The sequence below is a fragment of the Zonotrichia albicollis genome, chromosome 4 (assembly GCF_047830755.1).
Source record: "Zonotrichia albicollis isolate bZonAlb1 chromosome 4, bZonAlb1.hap1, whole genome shotgun sequence".
NCBI classification, from domain to species: Eukaryota; Metazoa; Chordata; class Aves; order Passeriformes; family Passerellidae; genus Zonotrichia; species Zonotrichia albicollis.
This window is the reverse complement of record NC_133822.1, coordinates 14718547-14737535: the sequence shown is the minus strand read 5'-3', so window position 1 is coordinate 14737535 and position 18989 is coordinate 14718547. Positions and strand designations below refer to the sequence as shown.

The 18989-nt window shown below is 44.4% G+C and overlaps 2 protein-coding genes across 2 annotated transcripts; both read right to left on the bottom strand.

Moving 5' to 3' along the window:
* Nucleotides 1-245: 245 nt before the first annotated feature.
* Nucleotides 246-5705, bottom strand: LOC102068611 (aldo-keto reductase family 1 member B1). The gene is made up of 10 exons (XM_074538869.1): nt 5548-5705; nt 5296-5463; nt 4876-4992; nt 3583-3660; nt 3182-3304; nt 2821-2921; nt 2584-2665; nt 2055-2138; nt 1581-1663; nt 246-868 (listed from the first exon to the last, which is right to left on the bottom strand). Exons 1-10 carry the CDS (start codon nt 5620-5622, stop codon nt 826-828), a joined length of 954 nt encoding a protein of 317 aa, XP_074394970.1. The 5' UTR covers nt 5623-5705; the 3' UTR covers nt 246-825.
* Nucleotides 5706-7315: 1610 nt separating this feature from the next.
* LOC102068432 (aldo-keto reductase family 1 member B7-like) lies at nt 7316-14540 on the bottom strand. The gene is made up of 10 exons (XM_005482659.3): nt 14310-14540; nt 13798-13965; nt 12690-12806; nt 11556-11633; nt 10785-10907; nt 10216-10322; nt 9973-10054; nt 8965-9048; nt 8076-8158; nt 7316-7590 (listed from the first exon to the last, which is right to left on the bottom strand). The coding sequence occupies exons 1-10, from the start codon at nt 14373-14375 to the stop codon at nt 7548-7550; spliced, it is 951 nt and encodes a 316-aa protein (XP_005482716.2). The 5' UTR covers nt 14376-14540; the 3' UTR covers nt 7316-7547.
* Between the last annotated feature and the right edge of the window lie 4449 nt (nt 14541-18989).

Below are 18989 nucleotides of genomic sequence, written 5' to 3'. Positions count from 1 at the left end.
AATCCTAGCAAAAGGATTTTCATAAAATATGTCAGTGAGAGGCTTGTCCTACTTAACTGTTCTTTTCAGCATTGCTGTGTCAATGCTTGTTATACCAAATTATTCAACTTCTGATCAAGACAAGGTCTCAATGCTCTTGTGTCATAACTGAAAATTGAATAGGGATGATTATTTCCAGCTACATTGTTAATGCAAGCTTCTTGGTTTGTTATTTTTAACATAAAAATAGAACTTCCAAACAAGCAGTAATTCAAATATTTTTATTTTGGTCAAGAATGAAATTGAACATCAATCTCTATGCAGTTTCAGCCTGTAAAAAAGGGACTGAAATAAGGCCCAATATGACTTGTTATTCATCTATAGGTCTGGACACTTCTCCCATTTATTCTTATTTCCCAGAAAGCCTGGGGCTGTACTCTAGAAGTTAATTTTGTCTTTTACCTTCAGGCAGTGATTATGTGATTATTCAGGATGGATTTTTCTCCTGCACTTACATATCCTTAACCCTGCAGCCTTAAGCAGTGCTGATGCAAGACAGTAGATAAAAATCAGTTGTTAGTTCCCTCTTCTGTTTTCTCCTTTGCTATTTCAGCCATGCAGAGACACTCAGGTAATGAGAATTATCACAGCCCACATTCTGCTCTTCAGAACAACTGTACAATTTCCTTTCACCAAAGAAGAAAACCCAAAGTCACTGAACACATATCCTGTGCCTTTGCTGGGAGGAGGGATACAGTGTGTCAGCTACAAAGTGCACAGTTTGAGGCAATGGTAGAAGCTCATTAGACCCAGGGGGCCTGAGAGAGGCCAGGAAAAAAACCATCTTCAGTATTCTGCATTGAAAGGGTACTCCTTAAGATTTTTGCACCTGGAAGAAATCAAAGAGGAAAGATTACTAGGCTAAAATAATTGCTATATAGAACAACAGTGGGTGTACAGAGGAGCCTTCAAAGGAGGCTCTGAGTAACTGCAGAGTGAACTTAAGAGACTTGATAGTATAGAAACAGCTTACAGGACCAACAAGTTCCAGCCTTCTTTTGTAATTCAGGCACTGAACAGTGGTGGGACCAAGTTACTTTGTAGATACAGAGTTAAAATTCACACTGCTTACAGACAACAGCAGTTTCTGTGGCCTTGCAGCCAAGACTTCCTGTCTTGGTGCATATTCTGCAAGCAGCTGTGCTCTGTACTGCACAACAGATGCTCATTCCCCACCACAACCACCTGTGTGAGAGCTGACATCAATTTATAATACCCCACAGAAAAAAATTACCCCAAGTTTAAGACTGCCTAGTGCTCGTTTGTCCCATATGGACACAGCCAAAGTTACCAACTAGAACTCTCATTTTGGAATTCCAGGCATACAAAGTTTCCTGGAGAATGGATTCACAATGAATACAAAGCATGACTTACACTTGCCTTTCAGTCAATAAAGTGGAAGTATAACAATAAATGCTTCATGCCCAAAATTATTTCAGATTTCAAAATATAGCCAATTTAACAGCTATACCAGTTCCTGTGAGATCAGGATAAAGACCATTGAAAATGTAAGAGTTTGAAGGACACAAACTGTCACTTACGTGACCATTGCACAGATCCTCCAGTTTTTGTTTAAGCTAAGAAGGGTGGCCATCTCCTCTTTAGTCAGTTCAAAGTCAAACACCTAAAAAGAGAAAACCAGCTGGATTTTACTTCTTGGAAAAAATCAAATCAGAAGCAAGATTCACGAGATTAAAGAACAAATTCATATCAGAAAGCATGCTGGGTACAAATGATGGATTCATGAACACAGAAAGGAAAAGAAATATTTTTGGATTTTCTAGACTCTACTGGCAGAGGGAAGAAACAGAAGAACAGGAGACACCATGTAAGGTGCCTGATGGAAATAGTGCTGATAAAACTAACAGCTCTATCTGTTCTTCACTGTAGTTTTTACTGTAGCCCTGACTTCCAGACAGACAGAAGGAGCCCAGGCCTCTTGCTGCAGGATGCCATGACAAGGGTGATAAAAGATCCAAGCCATCCCTGAGGGCAGCCCCCTCCTGATCCCTCACCTGGAAGTTCTCCACAATGCGCTGTGGGGTGATGGATTTGGGAATGGCAATCACATTTCTCTGGATCTGGAAGCGAAGGAGAACCTGCATGGACAGACAACTGAATCATTGCTCCTGTTCCAACAGCTGCTTTCCCTGAGCTCTCCCCACTTCTGCAGAGCTGCATTTCAAACCATCCCTGGCCCTGGAAGTGGTGGAAGGCCCCATGGAAGGTCTGCTTTCCATTCTGGCTTTGGGTCAGTCAGTTCCTTTTCTTGGCACCCAGAAGTTTTGCACAATATGCAAGGTTTTAATTTCTTCAAAAGGACTTAAGTGAAGATGAGTCAAATAATATTTTCTTGACTGATGGCCAGAGTTAGTAATAGCATATCTTGCAGGCCACAGAATGGACAGCCTGCACTGCTTGTTAACAAGACAAAAAAGCAGCATTATTCACAGGTAACACCACAGAGGTTGTTCCCTCTCTTCAGACAGGTTTTCAAATTTCTCTGTTACAGGAAGGGGTATCCACTGTCTGGCACCTACCCACCTGTGCTGGGGTTTTGTTGTGCTTGGCTGCAATCTCCTTGATCTTGGGGTCATCCAGAAGGGAAGGTGCATCTGGCTTAGAACTAGACAAAGTGGGGGAGAAAAGGATGAAACAACACAGAATCACTTCAGAGAGATTCTATCTAGCCCCATCAATTAAAAAATAAAAAAATTATATATATACACCTGCACCATTATTCAGTTAGTCATAAATCACATGAACCCACTTGGAAATTACCCATCAGGACGTCCAAGGGGACAGTATGCTGTCACAGTGATCCCTTTGGAGTGGCAGTAGTCAATCAGCTTCTCCTGGGAAAGGTATGGATGAGACTCAATCTGCCAACACAGAAGCATAGACTGAGAGCTGTAAAACTACTGTAGTTTTCCCTTGCTGCAGAGGTTTTTCTGAATCCTAATTTCCTAATTAGAGGTTGCCTTCACCCCACCCTGCAGGTGGCCTATGTGACAATACAAGATTGTAATTGTAGTACAAGCTCTGTCTACTTTGTTCTCCCTTTTCCCACCTCCTCATTCAACTCTAATTGGACCTTTATAATCCCTGAGAAGCATTCCCCTGCAGTCACTCTTCAGCTCACCTGATTATTTGCAGGTTTGTGCTTCAGTCCTGGCTTGTTCAAGATTCTTTCAATCTGCTCACGGTTGAAGTTGGAAATTCCAATGGCTTTTACCAGGCCAGCATCCACCAGCTCCTCCATGGCCTGGCAGAAAAGGGAGCACAGTCAGCATGCAGTGGGTTAAGAGATGACTGAACACATTTTTCCTGACAAGCTCTGTTTGTCTTCATGGGAAGCAATGTTTAAATTTTTAAACAATTTTTTAAAATGAACATTTTTTTAAACCACATTTTTAAAACCGTGTATTTCCATGAGTTCTTTCCAATTAATTCTGCATGCATGGCTGAACATTCTGCAGCTGCTGAAGCCAACAGCACTGCTGAGCACAGGAGATGTGACTTTTCCACTTGAGATGAACTCACCTCCCATGTCTGCAGGATATCTGTGTTGCTGGGGACAGCCATGCCTTTGTCATCTGCAGGGAACAGATCCTCTCCTGCCTGTCAGTGACACAGAAAGTGCTTGAAAATCTCTTGACAAATCCACTTGAGTGCTCACAACCGCAATATCTTACACTTCTAGAGCAAGAGTGCTGGTTCTTGTCTACACTCAGTCATTCCTTCTGAGAAGTGGAAGGAATTTAAGGCATTTTTGCCAGTGACCACTCCCAGCAGGACAGGTTTTTCTGCTGGACCCCTGGAAGTGATGGCTCACCCAAACACCCACAGGGAACAAACCAGTCAGAGCTGCAGCCTCCAGGCTCACATGTGCTCCCTTCAGGGGCTGCTCTTTAGTTCCCACTTAGCAAGAATTGCTTTTATTCTTTTTCCATGGGGGCATCAAGACTTTAGTCTACACAACACCAGATCTACTGAAAAGAGCTGTTATGTGCACTGAAGCTTTTCCATGACAACACTCAGTGCAAAGCCACCACCACTAGGAAAGCTGGAAGAGCCTTTGTGTACAAGTTATGAAAAGATGCCAAGACTGAGCTGTGTTTAGCAGCTGTTTGCTGCTGTCACCATGAGACAGTTTCATTTTCATGGCTCTGTTCATATAAAGCTAAAACAAAGCATGCAAAAAAGATGAGCATCTCAAAGGCAACAGGTAGAATGGGGAGGGATCAGACAGAGAGGACAGAAAGGCTGTGACTAGAAATATTAAAACTCAGACATCAAATCCTTCACTGATTGACTCAGACATCAACTCCTAAACACTCTCACAGAAATTTCATCTTTTAAATTCCTGCCTCAGTGGATCAACACTGAGGCTTCTCAATCTGTACTGCATTAAGGACTTGGTGATTAAAGAGAGAGATGGAAAACAGCAATGCTTTCTTTTGCTCTCTGATTCTGTAGCACACAAAGGAAAACTGCAGAGAAGCAGCAAAAAGCAATCCTGTTCCCACAAGGGGTGATTTTTAGATTAACACACATTGGATTTGCAAGAGAAAAGGAAAGCAGCCTGTCTTATGCTTGGAGCTGGGAGAGCTGTTTCTAGTTTCTCTGGTTTTCAGGCCATCATTCCCAGGATCAAAAGGGTACGAAAACAGCTGCTTCTGGAGCAAAGACCAAAAGCCTGAGTCACACAGGGTCAAGAGGAGCACCAGAGCAGTGCTGGCACAGATAACAGGCATGTAATTATCAGCCAGAACAATTGCTGGGCTGTTAAGCCAGGCAAAAGAAATGAAGTTAAAGGCATTGCTGCTATTGTACCTTGAAGCCAAAAGGCCAGTGGACAAGGTAGAGATCCAGGTAAGCCAGCTTCAGGTCTGCAAGAGTCTTCTGGCAGGCTCCCTTCACCAGAGGCTTCTCATGGAAGGTGCACCACAGCTGGAGACAAAAACAGGGCAGATGTGAGCTCCTGGGGGAAAGCTCTGCAGGGCTCTCCTGCACAGCACAGCAATGCTCCCTGTTCTTGGGAATGAGCTGTGGAGTGAGGCCTGCCCAGGGCTCTTCACACGCAGTGAGGCTGGGCTGTGTGGCAGCACAGGAAACAAGAGAAGGGTATCAAAAATTAACTCATTTACTTTACAAACTTCTTCAGTGCTACTGCGTTTAACTGTGTTAAATGTTAGATGCTCCTAGCACAGGTAAAACCAGTGTGTCCATAATCCATGAGTATCTGATCCATACCTTACTGACCACGAACAGATCCTCTCGTTTCACCACGCCTTCCTTGATTTTCTGCTGGATCCCCTCCCCAACCTCCTTCTCGTTCTGGTACACATAGGCACAGTCGAAGTGGCGGTACCCGGCATCGATAGCAGCCATCACTGCAGCTGTCACCTTCCCTGGGGGGGACTAGAGAGGGAAAAAAGGGCAGAACAGGTCTCCCTGAGGGATTCTCAGGCGCTGCCCCGTCCCACAGCGCGGTGCCTGCCTCACCTTCCATGTGCCCAGCCCCATGAGGGGCGCGCTGGCGGCAGCCCCAAGCCGCACGTACCCCGCCATGGCCGCCATGTTTACCCCGCGCCCGCAGCCAATCAGCGCCCCCGTTCCGCGCGAGCCCGCCGCGCCAGCCAATCAACAGCGGAGCCGGCAGGCTATGGAGCCCGCTGGGCGGTCATGGGGGATGTAGTGAGGGGGGAGCCCGTGTCGGAGGGAGTCCGTGTGGGAGGGAGCCCGTGTGGGAGGGAATCCGGGAGTTCCTCCGGGAGAAGGGTGAAATTCCTTACGGAAGGATAAAGGCTGAGTGCAGGGGTGTCCCTGCAGGGATCAGCTCCTGCAGCGTTCTGTCCCTGTGTCCGTGTTTATCCTCCTTGTGCCATGTCCCCGGGTGTTCTGACGCCCGCTGGGTTCCCTGAGTGACACCAACATGCATAAACAGTTTCACTCTGGGGTGAGTTTGCGAGTCATTTCGGAAACGATCAGTACAAATAACTTCCTTTTAAACGCTTTTCCTTTAAGGGAAAGCGTGTTTTAATGTCTTTTCAAAACTCCCGAAGAACATTCGCTGAGTTTACAGCGAATATCACAGCGATCGCGTTGTCCCTGTGTCTTTATGGAAGCGCAGACCGTATTTCAGAAGGAAACATACAAGTGTACAAATAAACAGTAGGCGGCCTTTTAATTTCACTTTAGAAACTGACTTGGTAATTTTGGAGAGGCAAAATATGCTACACGATGGGGTGTTGAAAGTGCAATGAAAAAGAAATTAATTTATCAACAGGATCCTGCAAGTGCTCCATAATATCCCGTCAGGGCTGCTTGGGAGGCTTTTCTGTTTGCTTGTGCTTGGGGGATTCCCTCAGGTACAAAAATAAATCTAAAATATATACTGTTTTCTCTGGATGCCTCTCCCACCCAAGATTTTTTTGCTTCATTTCACTGAAGGCAGACAAGATAATTATTTTTAATTAAATCTTCCCCCAGGTTTCTGGCAGTGCTGTCAGCTGTCCTCTGCAGGATGTGGTGTTGCAGTTTAACCACACAGGAGACCAGGGCTGAGAAATGCAATTCGTCCTTCCACTCATTTCATTCTGTGAACTGATGTTCTCCTGTGAAGGCTGGTTCTTGCTTTTCCCAAGGCATGCTGTGAGATTCACCTTGTTGTTTTAAGGTTTTAAGAGAGGATTTTGGGCAGAAGGTTTTGTGTTTTGCTTTGTTTGCCTTGCCCAGACCGTGCCAGTCCCCAGGAGGTGACACTTGTTTTTGTCCTGAAGGTGTGGCTGGGGCTGTCAGATGATGGCAGGGCCTTTGAAAATAGAGTATATGTTGGAACAGAATATTTACTTTGCTAAATGATGTGCATAGGTTCAACTTCCAGATGGTTGTTAAGGCAAGAATAAAACAGGGGGGTAGAGTTTTAATCTGATTTTAAGATATTGGCCTCTTCCTTGCATTGAGTTCAGATCAAGCCAGGAGCATTCTCTGAGGTCCCACCAATCTCTCAGTGTCTTCTCAAGAGGTTTTTTTGCAAGATCTGTGATAATTCTTGTATTTGTCTGTTAAAAACAGGGCTGTGGCTGGTGAGGAAGGGATAAGATGGGTGCTGAGGGATGGCAGGGGAAAATACCGAGTGTCCCAGGCAGGATCTGTGTCCCCACAGTGCAGTGACTGCAGCCCACCCCTCTGGGCATCTCTGAGTGGGAGGGTTTTGGGTTTTCCTACAATAGACAAAAAACTTTCCACCAATTAGGTTTTTGCATTTTAAAGTTAATTTTATTTAAAATGCAGACACCTCTGATGAAGTTGTGGATCTGTGGGGTGTGTTTGTCAACGTCTGGTTTCTGCTGATGCAAGACTGAAGGCAACCAGTGAATAGTGGTGCTGTAGAAAATACTCTATCCTTCTTCCAAAAACCCCAAATGTTGTGGGATAAACATCCTATGACTTCCCTGGCAGATGGCACCAGAGGTCTGGTAAAGGCCATATTTCCCACACCTTCAGTATTCCGCATGGAAAGGGTATTCCTTGAGATTTTTGGACCTGAAAGACATGAAAGTGACAATGTTATTTTCACCCATGAAAATAACCCATCACATCTAAATGTGATGTGGAGTTACAGCAAGAATAGGTGGAGATACATGTTCTCCTTTCTCTAATACACACAAAGATGAGTTAAACATCCCAATTTTTTTGTAATTCAAGAGAGTTTCTTGGAAACTAAGAATTAAAAATTACAATGTAATTTGGTTTAAATTTTGGGTTTTTTGATTTTTTTAAATTAAAAAATGTTGATTTTTTTTTTTTTTTGTATTTTGGTTTAAGTTTTGATTTTTTTTTAATGAAAATATTAAGCCCTCTCCTGAAAATGTGATTTTTTTTGGGACAAACCAAAACCAGTTGGAGTTTGAGTTGGCATAATTAAAAAAAAAACTGAATTTCATGTTACCTAGAAGCTGTGACACAAAATTCCTTGTAAAGAATATTCAGAATTTAAGATTTGGAAGAAAACAAGCAGCATCACTTACACATTCATTTGACAGATCCTCCAGTTTCTGTTGAAGGACAGAATAGTTGCCATCTCCTCTTTAGTCAGTTCAAAGTCAAATACCTAATTAGAGATACAGGTGGAAATCACTTCTTTGAACAAACCTAAGAGAAACACAGGAGCAGCTCCACACTGCTCCATTTTCACACATGGATCACTGAATTATGAAGAACAACTTGTTTTATGGACAAAAGCGATTATTTTATGAACATCGCTGATTCTAGATAAGATTCTGGCATGTTTCTGTGTGGGGATTCCAAGCAAGCTGTGACCATGATATTTTCTGAAAAATCCCTTTGCCAGGATTTCTTCTCCTGGGAAGATGAGAAGCTTCAGCTTCTCCCTGTTTTGCTGCTCTGGAATGTAATTTGGAGATTGTTTATCCAGCATGTGAATTGTTTTTAATTCATGAGCAATCAGGGTCCAGCTGTGTCGGACTCTGAGTCAGTCACGGGTTTTTATTATTCATTCTTGTTAAACCTTCTGATGTATCCTCTCTCTTTCTTTAGTATAGTTTTAGTATAGCAAATATAATATAATATAATATAATATAATATAATATAATATAATATAATATAATATAATATAATATAATATAATATAAGCCTTCTGAGACATGGAGTCAGATTCATCTCTTCCCTTGTCCTGGGGACCCTTACAAACACTCATCCATCCACAAGCCATGGAACAGGGAATGATATCATGTAAGGATTTCTGATTAAACTCTCAAGAAGTAGGCCTGGTTTAACACTCAGTGAAGTGTATTAAGCAGGAAGAAGTCCATCCTCTTGCTGCAGGAGCCCATGGCAAGGGTGATAAAGGATCCAAACATCCCTGAGGGCAGCCCCTGCTCACTCCTGATCCCTCACCTGGAAGTTCTCCACAATGCGCTGTGGGGTGACAGATTTGGGAATCACAATCACATTCCTCTGGATCTGGAAGCGAAGGAGAACCTGCAAAAAGAGACAGCTGAATCATTGCTCCTGTTCCAACAGCTGCTTTCCCTGAGCTCTCCCCACTTCTGCAGAGCTGCATTTCAAACCATCCCTGGCCCTGCAGTCCAGGCTGCTCTGCCCGGAGAGCAAAGAGGGAAGGGGTGAAGCCTCACAGGAAACCTCCCTTGCCATCCAGGTTTGGGGCCCTCTATTCCTTTTGTTTGGGATTTTAGCAGTCTGTGCAAGGTTTACATTCTCTGCAAGAGGACTTCACAGGGATGTGTTATTCACATGCCCTCTGAACAGAGAGAAACTGTGAGAGACGCAGAGAAAAGAATTGAAAACAATTCTTACCTCATTTACTACTCCTGTGTTTGTACTCATGTAAAATGTGTTCTAGAGATTGTTTACCCAAAGTGGTTACTTGATTAGATTCTAGTAGAATTTTGTTTATGTTAATTAGTGTATCAAGTCCAAGCTGTCAGGAGACAGTCATGAGTTTTCTTTAGTATTCTTAAATATTCTTTGTAGCCTATATATAATATATAATATAGAACATAGAATATATATGACATATAATATATAATATATTATATATCATATATAGTGTGGTATAATATACTATACTATAATGTAATGTAATGTAATGTAATATATAATTTTAATAAAAGGACTGTTCAACATTCCAAAGCCTTAAATTCAGATACCAATCATTTCCTGCCTCGGGGGTCACCTGTGACTACTATAGAGGGGAAGTGACATCTGAAGGTCGTCAGGAATATTTTTGATGGCCTAAGAGTTAATAGTGTGTACTGGAGGTAATATAATAAAAAATCTGCATTGTTAGGGAAAAATCAGAGGAGTGCCACAATTTCTGGGGAAGGGACAGAGGTTCTACCCTTTCTGGAGTTCTGTTTTCCTACATTGGGAAGGAGTACCCACCTGTGCTGGGGTTTTGTTGTGCTTGGCTGCAATCTCTTTGATCTTGGGGTCATCCAGCAGGGAAGGATCCTCAGGCTTAGCCCTACACAGAGGAAACAAATCAGTGGCCAGAAAGCTCCACAGAAAGATTCAGCACAGCAAGAGAGGTCTGTGTTTAAATAAGAAATGAGTGGTGTATGTGTAGTCTCAGGGCTTCAGTCATAACCCCCAGCACCTCCCTGGCAGATTGCAAAGCAAATTTACCATGGTCTGTCAGGAGAGCCAAGGGGACAGTATGCAGTCACAGCCAGCCCTTTGGACTGGCAGTACTTGATCAGCTTCTCCTGGGTGAGGTATGGATGAGATTCAATCTGCCAACACAAAACAAAGAGTTTGACAGTGGCAGAATTGCTGCAGTATCATTGTGCTCCACAAATTATCTCCTGGTCCAATTAGAGGCTGCTTTTCCCCCCTAATTTCACATTATCCTTGCATGATAATACCCATCCTTAGTATTAAACCACCTATTTTGATACAAAGGGCTTATACAGTTTTTGAGGGTGTTCCACAAAGCTCATCTCTGGGTTCTTCATTATTCCAGAAAGGCTGTTTTCAGGGAACTTCTCCAGCATCCTTAAACAGTGGCTGAGCAAGGTGATAAAAAAAAAAAAAATAGAGGTGTCCCAATGCTGTACTCTGAAATGTCCACAGAGAGGGATTTAATGTACATGCTGTGTCTTCTCTGTTCATCCTTTTCCCATCTCCTCATTCCACTGTAAATGGATCTTTATAATCCCACAAATACAGTCACCTGCAGTCACTTTGCAGCTCACCTGGACATTTGCAGGTTTGTGCTTCAGTCCTGGCTCGTTCAAGATTCTTTCAATCTGCTCATGGTTGAAGTTGGAGACTCCAATGGCTTTTACCAGGCCAGCGTCCACCAGCTCCTCCATGGCCTAAAACAGCAAAATCATCATCCAGTGTGCAAGGCAGCTCATGATGATGTCCTTCCTAATGTGACTTGTTTCCCACCATGAGCAGCACAAAGTTTGAAATTGCAAAGTTCTCTGAGGGAAAAGCAGGTGCTGGCACATTAATGCCATCTCACCCAAGCCCAAATGCTCATTCCCTGAGTGTGTAGAAATTTACACTGAGTAGCATGAGGAGAAGTGATGATACTCAGTATTCTACTGTTGTGCAAGCTTTGGAGGGTTGTCCCACACATTACAGGCCAGATCTCAACCTAAAATGTCTTTATTTCTGTGGAATTTGTTTGAGCAACTCAAGAAAGGCACAAGAACAGTGGTGAAAACAATTGTACAGTTGTTATTGTTCCACAGTGAACTTTTTCTAGTTTCAGTCTGGTGTGCAGCTCCACTGGAAGTGCTTGTGCAGCTCCAGTCAAGTAAGAGCTCAGAGAATAGGAATAGGCAGGGAAGGATTGAGCATGCCCATTATGAAAAGCTGTTTTGTGCTGCCTTATGTTCCTTCCAGGTAATTTTGTGAGAACAAGACAACAGATCTGTGACTGCTGAAGGTAATGGGAGCATGGCAAAGACTGATGAGGACAGAGGGCATCCCTCTTCTGCTCTGGCTGAACTTACCTCCCACGTCTGTAGAAGATCACTGTTGCTGGGTATGGCCATGCCTTGGTCATCTTTGGGAAACAATTCCTCTCCAGCCTGTTAGAGAGAGAGAAAAGGCTTGAAATAATCTCTGCTGAGACATTAGCTGTGTGAAATCACCCAACAGGGATGTAAGGAGCTAAAGCTAATACTGCATTAAAAAAATCAAATAATTCTCACCATAACTTAACTAGTTCTTCAGTCACCTCTTAGTTCATGCATTTTTGTCATCTATTATCCCAATAAAGACAGGTGTTTCTGCTGGACCCTCTCAAGTAATGATCCAGAAAGTGCATGCAGGGAAGTAGTTAACATATAGAACCATGTTCTGGAGTCTTACATGAGTTCACTCCATGTATTGTTCAAATAACAGTTTCTTTAGGTGTTTTTAAACAGCTCTGTGGAGGATTGACTTTGGCCCTGTGAACACAGACATTTATACTGGAGTGCATCTGCTGACAGATGTCCCATGGGGAGGCTCACTGTTGAAATTGCTGTATTGGAAAGTTTATAACAGCTTGTGACTAGACAGTATGGCCAAAGTATTTTGAACTATTGGAATTATCTAAATGCCACAATATTGTGCGGTTTCACTTGACAACTTTGTCCACGTAAAGCTAACTAAAACAATATTGGAGGAATGGAGTTGAGCTCAAAAGCATAAGGTAGAATACAGATTTTGATAGGTATCTTCTTGAAATCCAAAGTCTGTGAAACAACACTAAGGCTCCTACAGGCAAGGTCAGCTGAAACTGTACTGTATTAACAATTTGGTGATCAAAGAGAGAAATGGGAAATGGAAATGTTTACTTCCACTGTGTGATTCTGCAACCTGCGAAGGAAAGAATTCCTGTCAAGCATCAAACTGTACCCCTCTGTAAAGGAAAGGGAAAGAGGCACAGCTTTTGCTTGCAGCCAGAGGCCTGACCTTGTTTCTGGGGCTGCCTCTGTTATTAGGAGGGCAGAGGACACTGTGCAGCACTGGGGCAGAGATCAGGGGCACAGCAGGCACAGGCTCTTTCTGCAGCAGTGCTCCTGGCTCTGCTGAGGAGCTCTCCCAGGAATTCTCCCTGCAATCTCCCAGGATTTCAAAAAGACCTGCTGCTACTGTACCTTGTAGCCAAAGGGCCAGTGCATGAGGTAGAGGTCCAGGTAATCCAGCTTCAGCTTGGCAAGACTCTTCTGGCAGGCTCCCTTCACCAGATGCTTCTCATGGAAGGTGCACCACAGCTGGAGACAAAAAGGGCAGATGTGAGCTCCTGGTTAATGCTCTGGGTGCTCTCCTGCACAGCACAGCAATGCTCCCTGTTCTTTGCAAGGTGATGTGACATGAGGCCAGCCTAGTGCTTGTCAGATGTGGCAGGCTCTGGGCTGGGCCTGGCCTGTGGCTCTGGGGGCAGTGTCTGTCAGTGCCAGTCTCTGGTTCCATGAGCTCACCCATCTTTTGTGCTACCCCTTTCCCCAGGATGTGCCTTGGCTGTAGGGGGCTTCCAGAGGCAGTGCTGTACCTGAGCGTTGTTCCTGAGCATGCACGGCACTCTGCACTGCATGTAGCAGGCAAAGCCAAGAAGGTACAGGACAAGTCACAAAGACTGGTTGCCACCAACTTTACTTAGGTAAGAATTAACTCCAGATTCCAGCTAAGTATTTGCTGATGTCTGATTTTTGTAACAAGAAAGAAAACTCACCAACCTCCCCTTCCCTGGGACACGTGCTGAGCTGATTACAGTGTCCCAAGGTGCCCAGAACAATTCCTCCCATGGCAGGGACACCCCTTTGGCAGTGCTCTGAACCCAGCTGCTGGAAGAAGCAGCAGGCAGTGACAGCACTGTGAGCACTGTGTGCTCTGCTGTGCTTTAGCATCAGCAGGGTGTCATCAGCAAGCTGCTAATGGCACTGGGCGCTCTCTGACCTCTGCATCGCTTCCTTGCTTGGGGCCACCTGGTCCCCTCTGCCTTTTCCTGCTTCCCTTCTTTTGCAGGAATCAATCCATCCCCCAGGACTGCTGGGTCACAGCAGGGTGCAGACACAGTGTATCCTTCCTAGCTCTCCCTGCAGGATGGGGTGAGGCTGTAAGCTTGTGTCAGGAGTGACCTGAACGCTGCTCTGATTTGCTTCATCCTACAGCATCATGTTTGTCTCCATTACTTACCTTCCTGCTAGGAAAATGCTCCACACAAAGCATTCCCTCAGCTGTGCTCCAGGATCATTGGATCCTTACCTTGCTGACAACGAAGAGATCTTCTCTTTTCACAACTCCTTCCTTGATTTTCTGCTGGATCCCTTCCCCAATCTCACTCTCGTTCAGGTAGGCGTAGGCACAGTCGAAGTGGCGGTACCCGGCATCGATGGCAGCCGTCACTGCAGCCTTTACCTGCCCAGCTGCAGACTGGAAAAATGCATAAATATTAAGAATCTCAAAGCAGTGCTTGTTAAACATCTGTATTCTAGCAAAATAAAACCATGTTAAGGAAATAAATCCCCCCCCAATACACGTTGGTGGGTTGGTTTTTTTTCCCTTTACATAAACACTATTTCTTGCAGTGATAAACATGGACTCCAGGGTTGGAAATCAACCTGCAGCCATTTATCTGTAGCTCCACTCCAACTCACTCTCAGCCCAGCAGCCAGGCAGAACAGAGCCCCAGGCACCAGGACAGCTCTCCAGAGCTGGACCAGGGGCACTGCAGGTTTTTGGGAGCTCTGCAGTACAGGTGCTTTGCTCTCTCTTACCTTCCAGGTGCCCAGCCCCACGAGGGGCATCTTGGCAGAGGTGTTCAGCTGCACATGGGTGGCCATGGTCCTGCACTCCCTCCTGGCTGCCTCACCACAGCTGCCTCTTGCCTCTCTGGTTTTACAGTGGCCACTGGCCAAGGCAGGGGACAATGCTGGGCTGTCACTGCTGCTCTGGGTCCTCCCATATGCAGCAAACAAGGCTGTGGCTTTTCCCCTGTACACCCAGCTCACAAAGGTTAATGTGAAAGCTGAAATCAATTAAAAATTGACAAGGTGATTTACTCGGGGCGTGGCAGCAGCGCGCCCTGCGGACCTTTCCCTTATCAAAAGATAAGGCTTGAGGGCAGGTGTGTCCTGATCAGGCTGGTGTTTCTGCTGGGATCAGCTCCTGCAGTGCCCTGTCCCAACCCTGTGTCTCTCTTGTGCCATGTGCTGAGTGTTCTGATGCCCTGTTGCAATTCCTCCTGTAGATTTCCTGAGAGAGAAGGTTTTGTTCAGTGAAAGAGCCCAGGTTTCATGCACTGAAAGTGCCCAGGTTTCATTCCTGCCCAGTCCCAGGACACGGTGTGTTGCAGAGGTCCCTCATTTCCAGAGCTGCTCCCTCACTGCTGGGTGTGTGAGTGTGGGCTGAGCCCTTGGTGTGTCCCCACCAGAGTGCTGGTGGCCTGGGCTGGTCCCACATTGACAGAGCTTTGTCACCTTGTGTGCTGATGCTGGGGAAACCTCATTGTGAGGCTGCAGAGGACAGAGTTCCTTTTTTTGCACCCTCTCCAAAGGTGCTGGTATCCACTCCTCAGGCTGAAAGGGGAGGCACAGTGTAGAACAGGGAAGTTCACACAGGGCAGGCATGCCAAATGTGAGAAGTAAAATTAAGTCCCTGTTTTTCCCTAGTCTTAACAGGATCATGTCTCTGGTAAAATTCCAGAACTGCTTTTTCTTCTTTTCTTCTTTTTTCCTTGTTTTATTATTGTGGGCAGCAGGCATATCTCTATGGCTTGTTTTTTTTAGCAGCCAGCGCAGCCATAAAAGAGTTTAATAATACAAAGACATGTGAGTGTAGAAGAGAAAAGGTGTCCTATAGCTTCATAGTCATTTGGAATGCCATATATTATTACTGCCACAAACTAACAAACCCTTTAGCACAAAACCAGAGCAGGATCCAGGGTGGATGGATGTGTTTTAATGTTTGCACACACGGGGGCAGAGTTAAACTTGTGTGTGTGGCCACAGCTTTTGGATTTCTTCAGTCTTCACTCAGCAAATTGAATTGGGTATTGTATTCCTTAGATTTTGTAATAAGGAGAAGTTGGAAGGTCTCTCTTCCTCTGCCTCTTTTCCTAAAAAAGGATAAGAAGAAAAAAAATCAAGGTGGCTTACATTTGTAATAAATAGACTTGAAAAGTTTCTGGTAGGGACTCAAAAGTTAAAAACATGGGTTTTAAGAGGAAATTAGCCAGCTATCACTAACATACCAATTTTCTGAATTGTCTGATCCTTAAATTAAAGACACAAAAAAAGAATTTCCTTTTCCCTGCTGTCTTTTGCACTGAAATGTATGAGACAGTCTCCTGCTTCAGCTCACCACTTGTCTCAAAGATGTTCCAAAACTTGCACTTTTAAGTGTTATTTTGCACGTGGAGAGGAAATCAAGTCTGTTTTCTCCCTCCTGTTAACAAGGCACTTACCTTCAACATCTATGTCCGAGGAGAAGCAGGAGGACTACCTAAAATTTAGTATGGGTGGATTTCCTAAAGCTGTGGGGACTGTGGGCCATGTGCAGCTGGTGGGAAGCAGAGTGTGCTGCACAGACCTGGGCTGTTAACTGCACATTTGCAGCCAGGGGCTGCTTCCATTGGGAAGTTTGCCATGGATTCAGCAGCATGGAAACGAGCCATTTGTTAAAATGTCTGCCAACAGTGCCAGCTCTTTGTTCTGCCAGTGCAGCACCAAACTCTGCCTAACCTATTCTGCATGTTGGTGTGCTCAGAGTGGCTGCATGTTGTGATTTCAGCACTGTGCCTCATCCCCAGAGATCCCCTGTGTTTCCCCTGCAGCAGCAGTGGTGGCTCAGCAAAATGGGCACAGAAAATTCCTCACTCTTCATCCCAGTGCTGGCCTGGCCATGCTGGACTCTGGGGGACAAACCAAGAACAGAAAGAAGAAGGATTGACCTTTTCCTTCTTCCCAAGGACATTCCCCACTCTGCAGTCTAAACCAGTGAGCTCAAGAGGTGCTGGGATATCATGCAAAGCTGAGAAAGTAACTACTCAAAATGGCATTTTTAATACTTTTTCTCACTCACTGTGTGTTACCTTCTGGAGCAAGAAGGGCTTTCCGGAAGGAGTAGTCACAGTCTGACCTTTCCAAGCACTGGGCACAGCAGAAGTTGTTTCAGAAGTTGTTTCAGAAGACTGAAACAATATATTTTGGGTTCTGAGAAAAACCCAGCCTGTTGTGTTCTGAAGCTGGAGTAACTTTTCCTGTTACAAATAGAGGAAAGGGGAAAATCTGGGGAACACCAAGTTGAAACTACCCTGAAGAGGAACCTTTTAACTTAGCAGAAGTGCAGGAAGCTGCAGTTCTTGAGAACTACATCAAATAGGGTGGTGGTTTGGTGATAAAGAGAAGTGTAACTTGCCAACAAGTGGGTACCTGAGGGTAAACAGGACAGGAAGATATAGTTAATAAAACTGTCAGGCAGTGGGGAGCAGACCCCTGGAGGCAGTGGAGGAGGTGTTGACAGCAGACAAGGGCAAAACAAGGCATGTTCATGATATTCCCAAAGAATAATATAGTTATATTTTCTTCTGACTCTTGTCTACATGAAAATCTTGCACTTTTTCATTATGCTGATGCAAATGCCTTTTTTTGGACACATATCAGTTGAAATATACTGTGTATTGATTTAGCTTAAATCCCTTCCTCACCACTTCAGTTAAAACTGTAGAAACTACTCCAGCAAAATAACATTTATCCTCCTAAAGACTTCACATTAATTTAACAATGTCAGCTTTTGAAATGGTTTAATTAAATTACAACTTCCTTGCACAGGCCAGGATTGGTTGCTGTGGGAGCAGAAACATGTCAGTGTCTTTTGTGTCTTTTCTTTAACTTGTTAAAAGAAACCTTCTGATCACAGACTGGAGAGGTGGATTAATGTGGGACTGGCAAATACTCTGCTTGATTTTCTCTAAGTCAAGCCCTGTAAAAAGAGCAGGTACCAAAGCATAGCACAGACCAAACCTTCTCAGTTGTTTCTGTGGGAGAGTGGGCTTTGTAATGAGGGGAGAGGCAACCTCAATTAAATAGGAAGAACACCATGGCCAGCATCCAAACCCATCTCATCTATAAATGGAAAATTTGCCCATCCCAGACCTACATTCCTGTCCAGCTCTGTTGGTAGGCATGGTTATCACAGGAATGGGATTTTCCTTTCTCCTATATGCAGACTGTAGGTTTTCCAAAGCTCATCACTTTAGAGAACATTTTTGACTATTTTTCTTGCCAAGTAGAGGCTCTTGTTCTCATGGAAAAATATTTTCATGCTTCCTTTCAAGTTTCAGCAGTAAGTCATGTCTGGTTTTGACAAGGAAAGGGATGCTTTGAATGTCCTAAGAGTAGAGGAAGAGACATGTTTTCCCTTTAAAAAAACACAAAAATTTTGAAAATTGTTGGAAATATTTTCCTCATGTTTGAAAAACAAAACAAAATGAAGCACGCAGTAAAACCAGTGAGTTCATCTTGATTAGGAACAACATGAAAAATACCAGTGTGGGATCTGTACAGTTAGAGCTGAATAGAAATTGCTTTATAACCTGAACTCGTACACAACAGGGGAGCCAGATGGTTTTAGCTGACTGGGTTACTCAGGTTTTGTAAATCCGAGAGCAGAACCTCATGTGGTGTTTCTCCCGTCACATGGCAGGACCCGTGGGCAAGCTGAACATTTAGTGGGGACGGGGAAGGTCCAGTGATTGCCACAGAAGTTGGGCTCATTGTCCTTCACTAATCCATGGCTGTGCAGTTACTGCACTCTGTGCTCCAGGTCTGCTCTAGGGTTGGTCAGATGGGCTCCTGCACTCTCAGCAGCTGTCATTTCCAGAAGGAATTCAGGATGTGCAGGGACGTTGTATTTGAGTTGCCCACAGACACAGGAAGGAATGATGAATCTGACTCCATGTTCTCAGAAGGCTAATTTATTATTTTATGATACTATATTATATTAAAGAATGCTATACTAAACTATACTAAAGAATACAGAAAGGATACTTACAGAAGGCTAAAAAGATAATAATGAAAACCTGTGCCTCTCTTCAGAGTCCTGACACAGCTTGGCCCTGATTGGTCATTGAGTCAAAACAACTCACATGAAACCAATGAAACAATCACCTGTGGGTAAACAATCTCCAAACACATTCCACATGTGAGCACAACACAGGAGAAGCAAATGGGATAAGAATTTGTTTTCCTTTTTCTCTGAGGCTTCTCAGCTTCCCAGGAGCAAAATCCTGGGCGAAGGGGTTTTTCAGAAAATGTGAATGTGGCAGGGAGGAGGCCATGAGCACATTGTTCTAGCATGAGGCTTCCAGCAATGGTCTTGGTTGGGGACTCTGCTTGTCCTGCAAGCAGGACCTGTGTGGAGCCCCAGGGGCTGGGAAGGGATGGTGGCCATGTGTG

Bases quoted from the DNA above. Each gene is read 5' to 3' on its own strand.
- LOC102068611 (XM_074538869.1), bottom strand. From the start codon at position 5,622: ATGGCGGCCATGGCGGGGTACGTGCGGCTTGGGGCTGCCGCCAGCGCG. The intron at 2,922-3,181 runs GTGAGCTGAAGA...CTGTGTTGGCAG, and splicing joins ACAAACCTGCAAATAATCAG to ATTGAGTCTCATCCATACCT. The intron at 1,664-2,054 runs GTGAGGGATCAG...TTCTCTTTTTAG, and splicing joins GCATTGTGGAGAACTTCCAG to GTGTTTGACTTTGAACTGAC.
- LOC102068432 (XM_005482659.3), bottom strand. From the start codon at position 14,375: ATGGCCACCCATGTGCAGCTGAACACCTCTGCCAAGATGCCCCTCGTG. The intron at 13,966-14,309 runs GTAAGAGAGAGC...GCATTTTTCCAG, and splicing joins TGGGGCTGGGCACCTGGAAG to TCTGCAGCTGGGCAGGTAAA. The intron at 12,807-13,797 runs GTAAGGATCCAA...TTTTGTCTCCAG, and splicing joins ATCTCTTCGTTGTCAGCAAG to CTGTGGTGCACCTTCCATGA.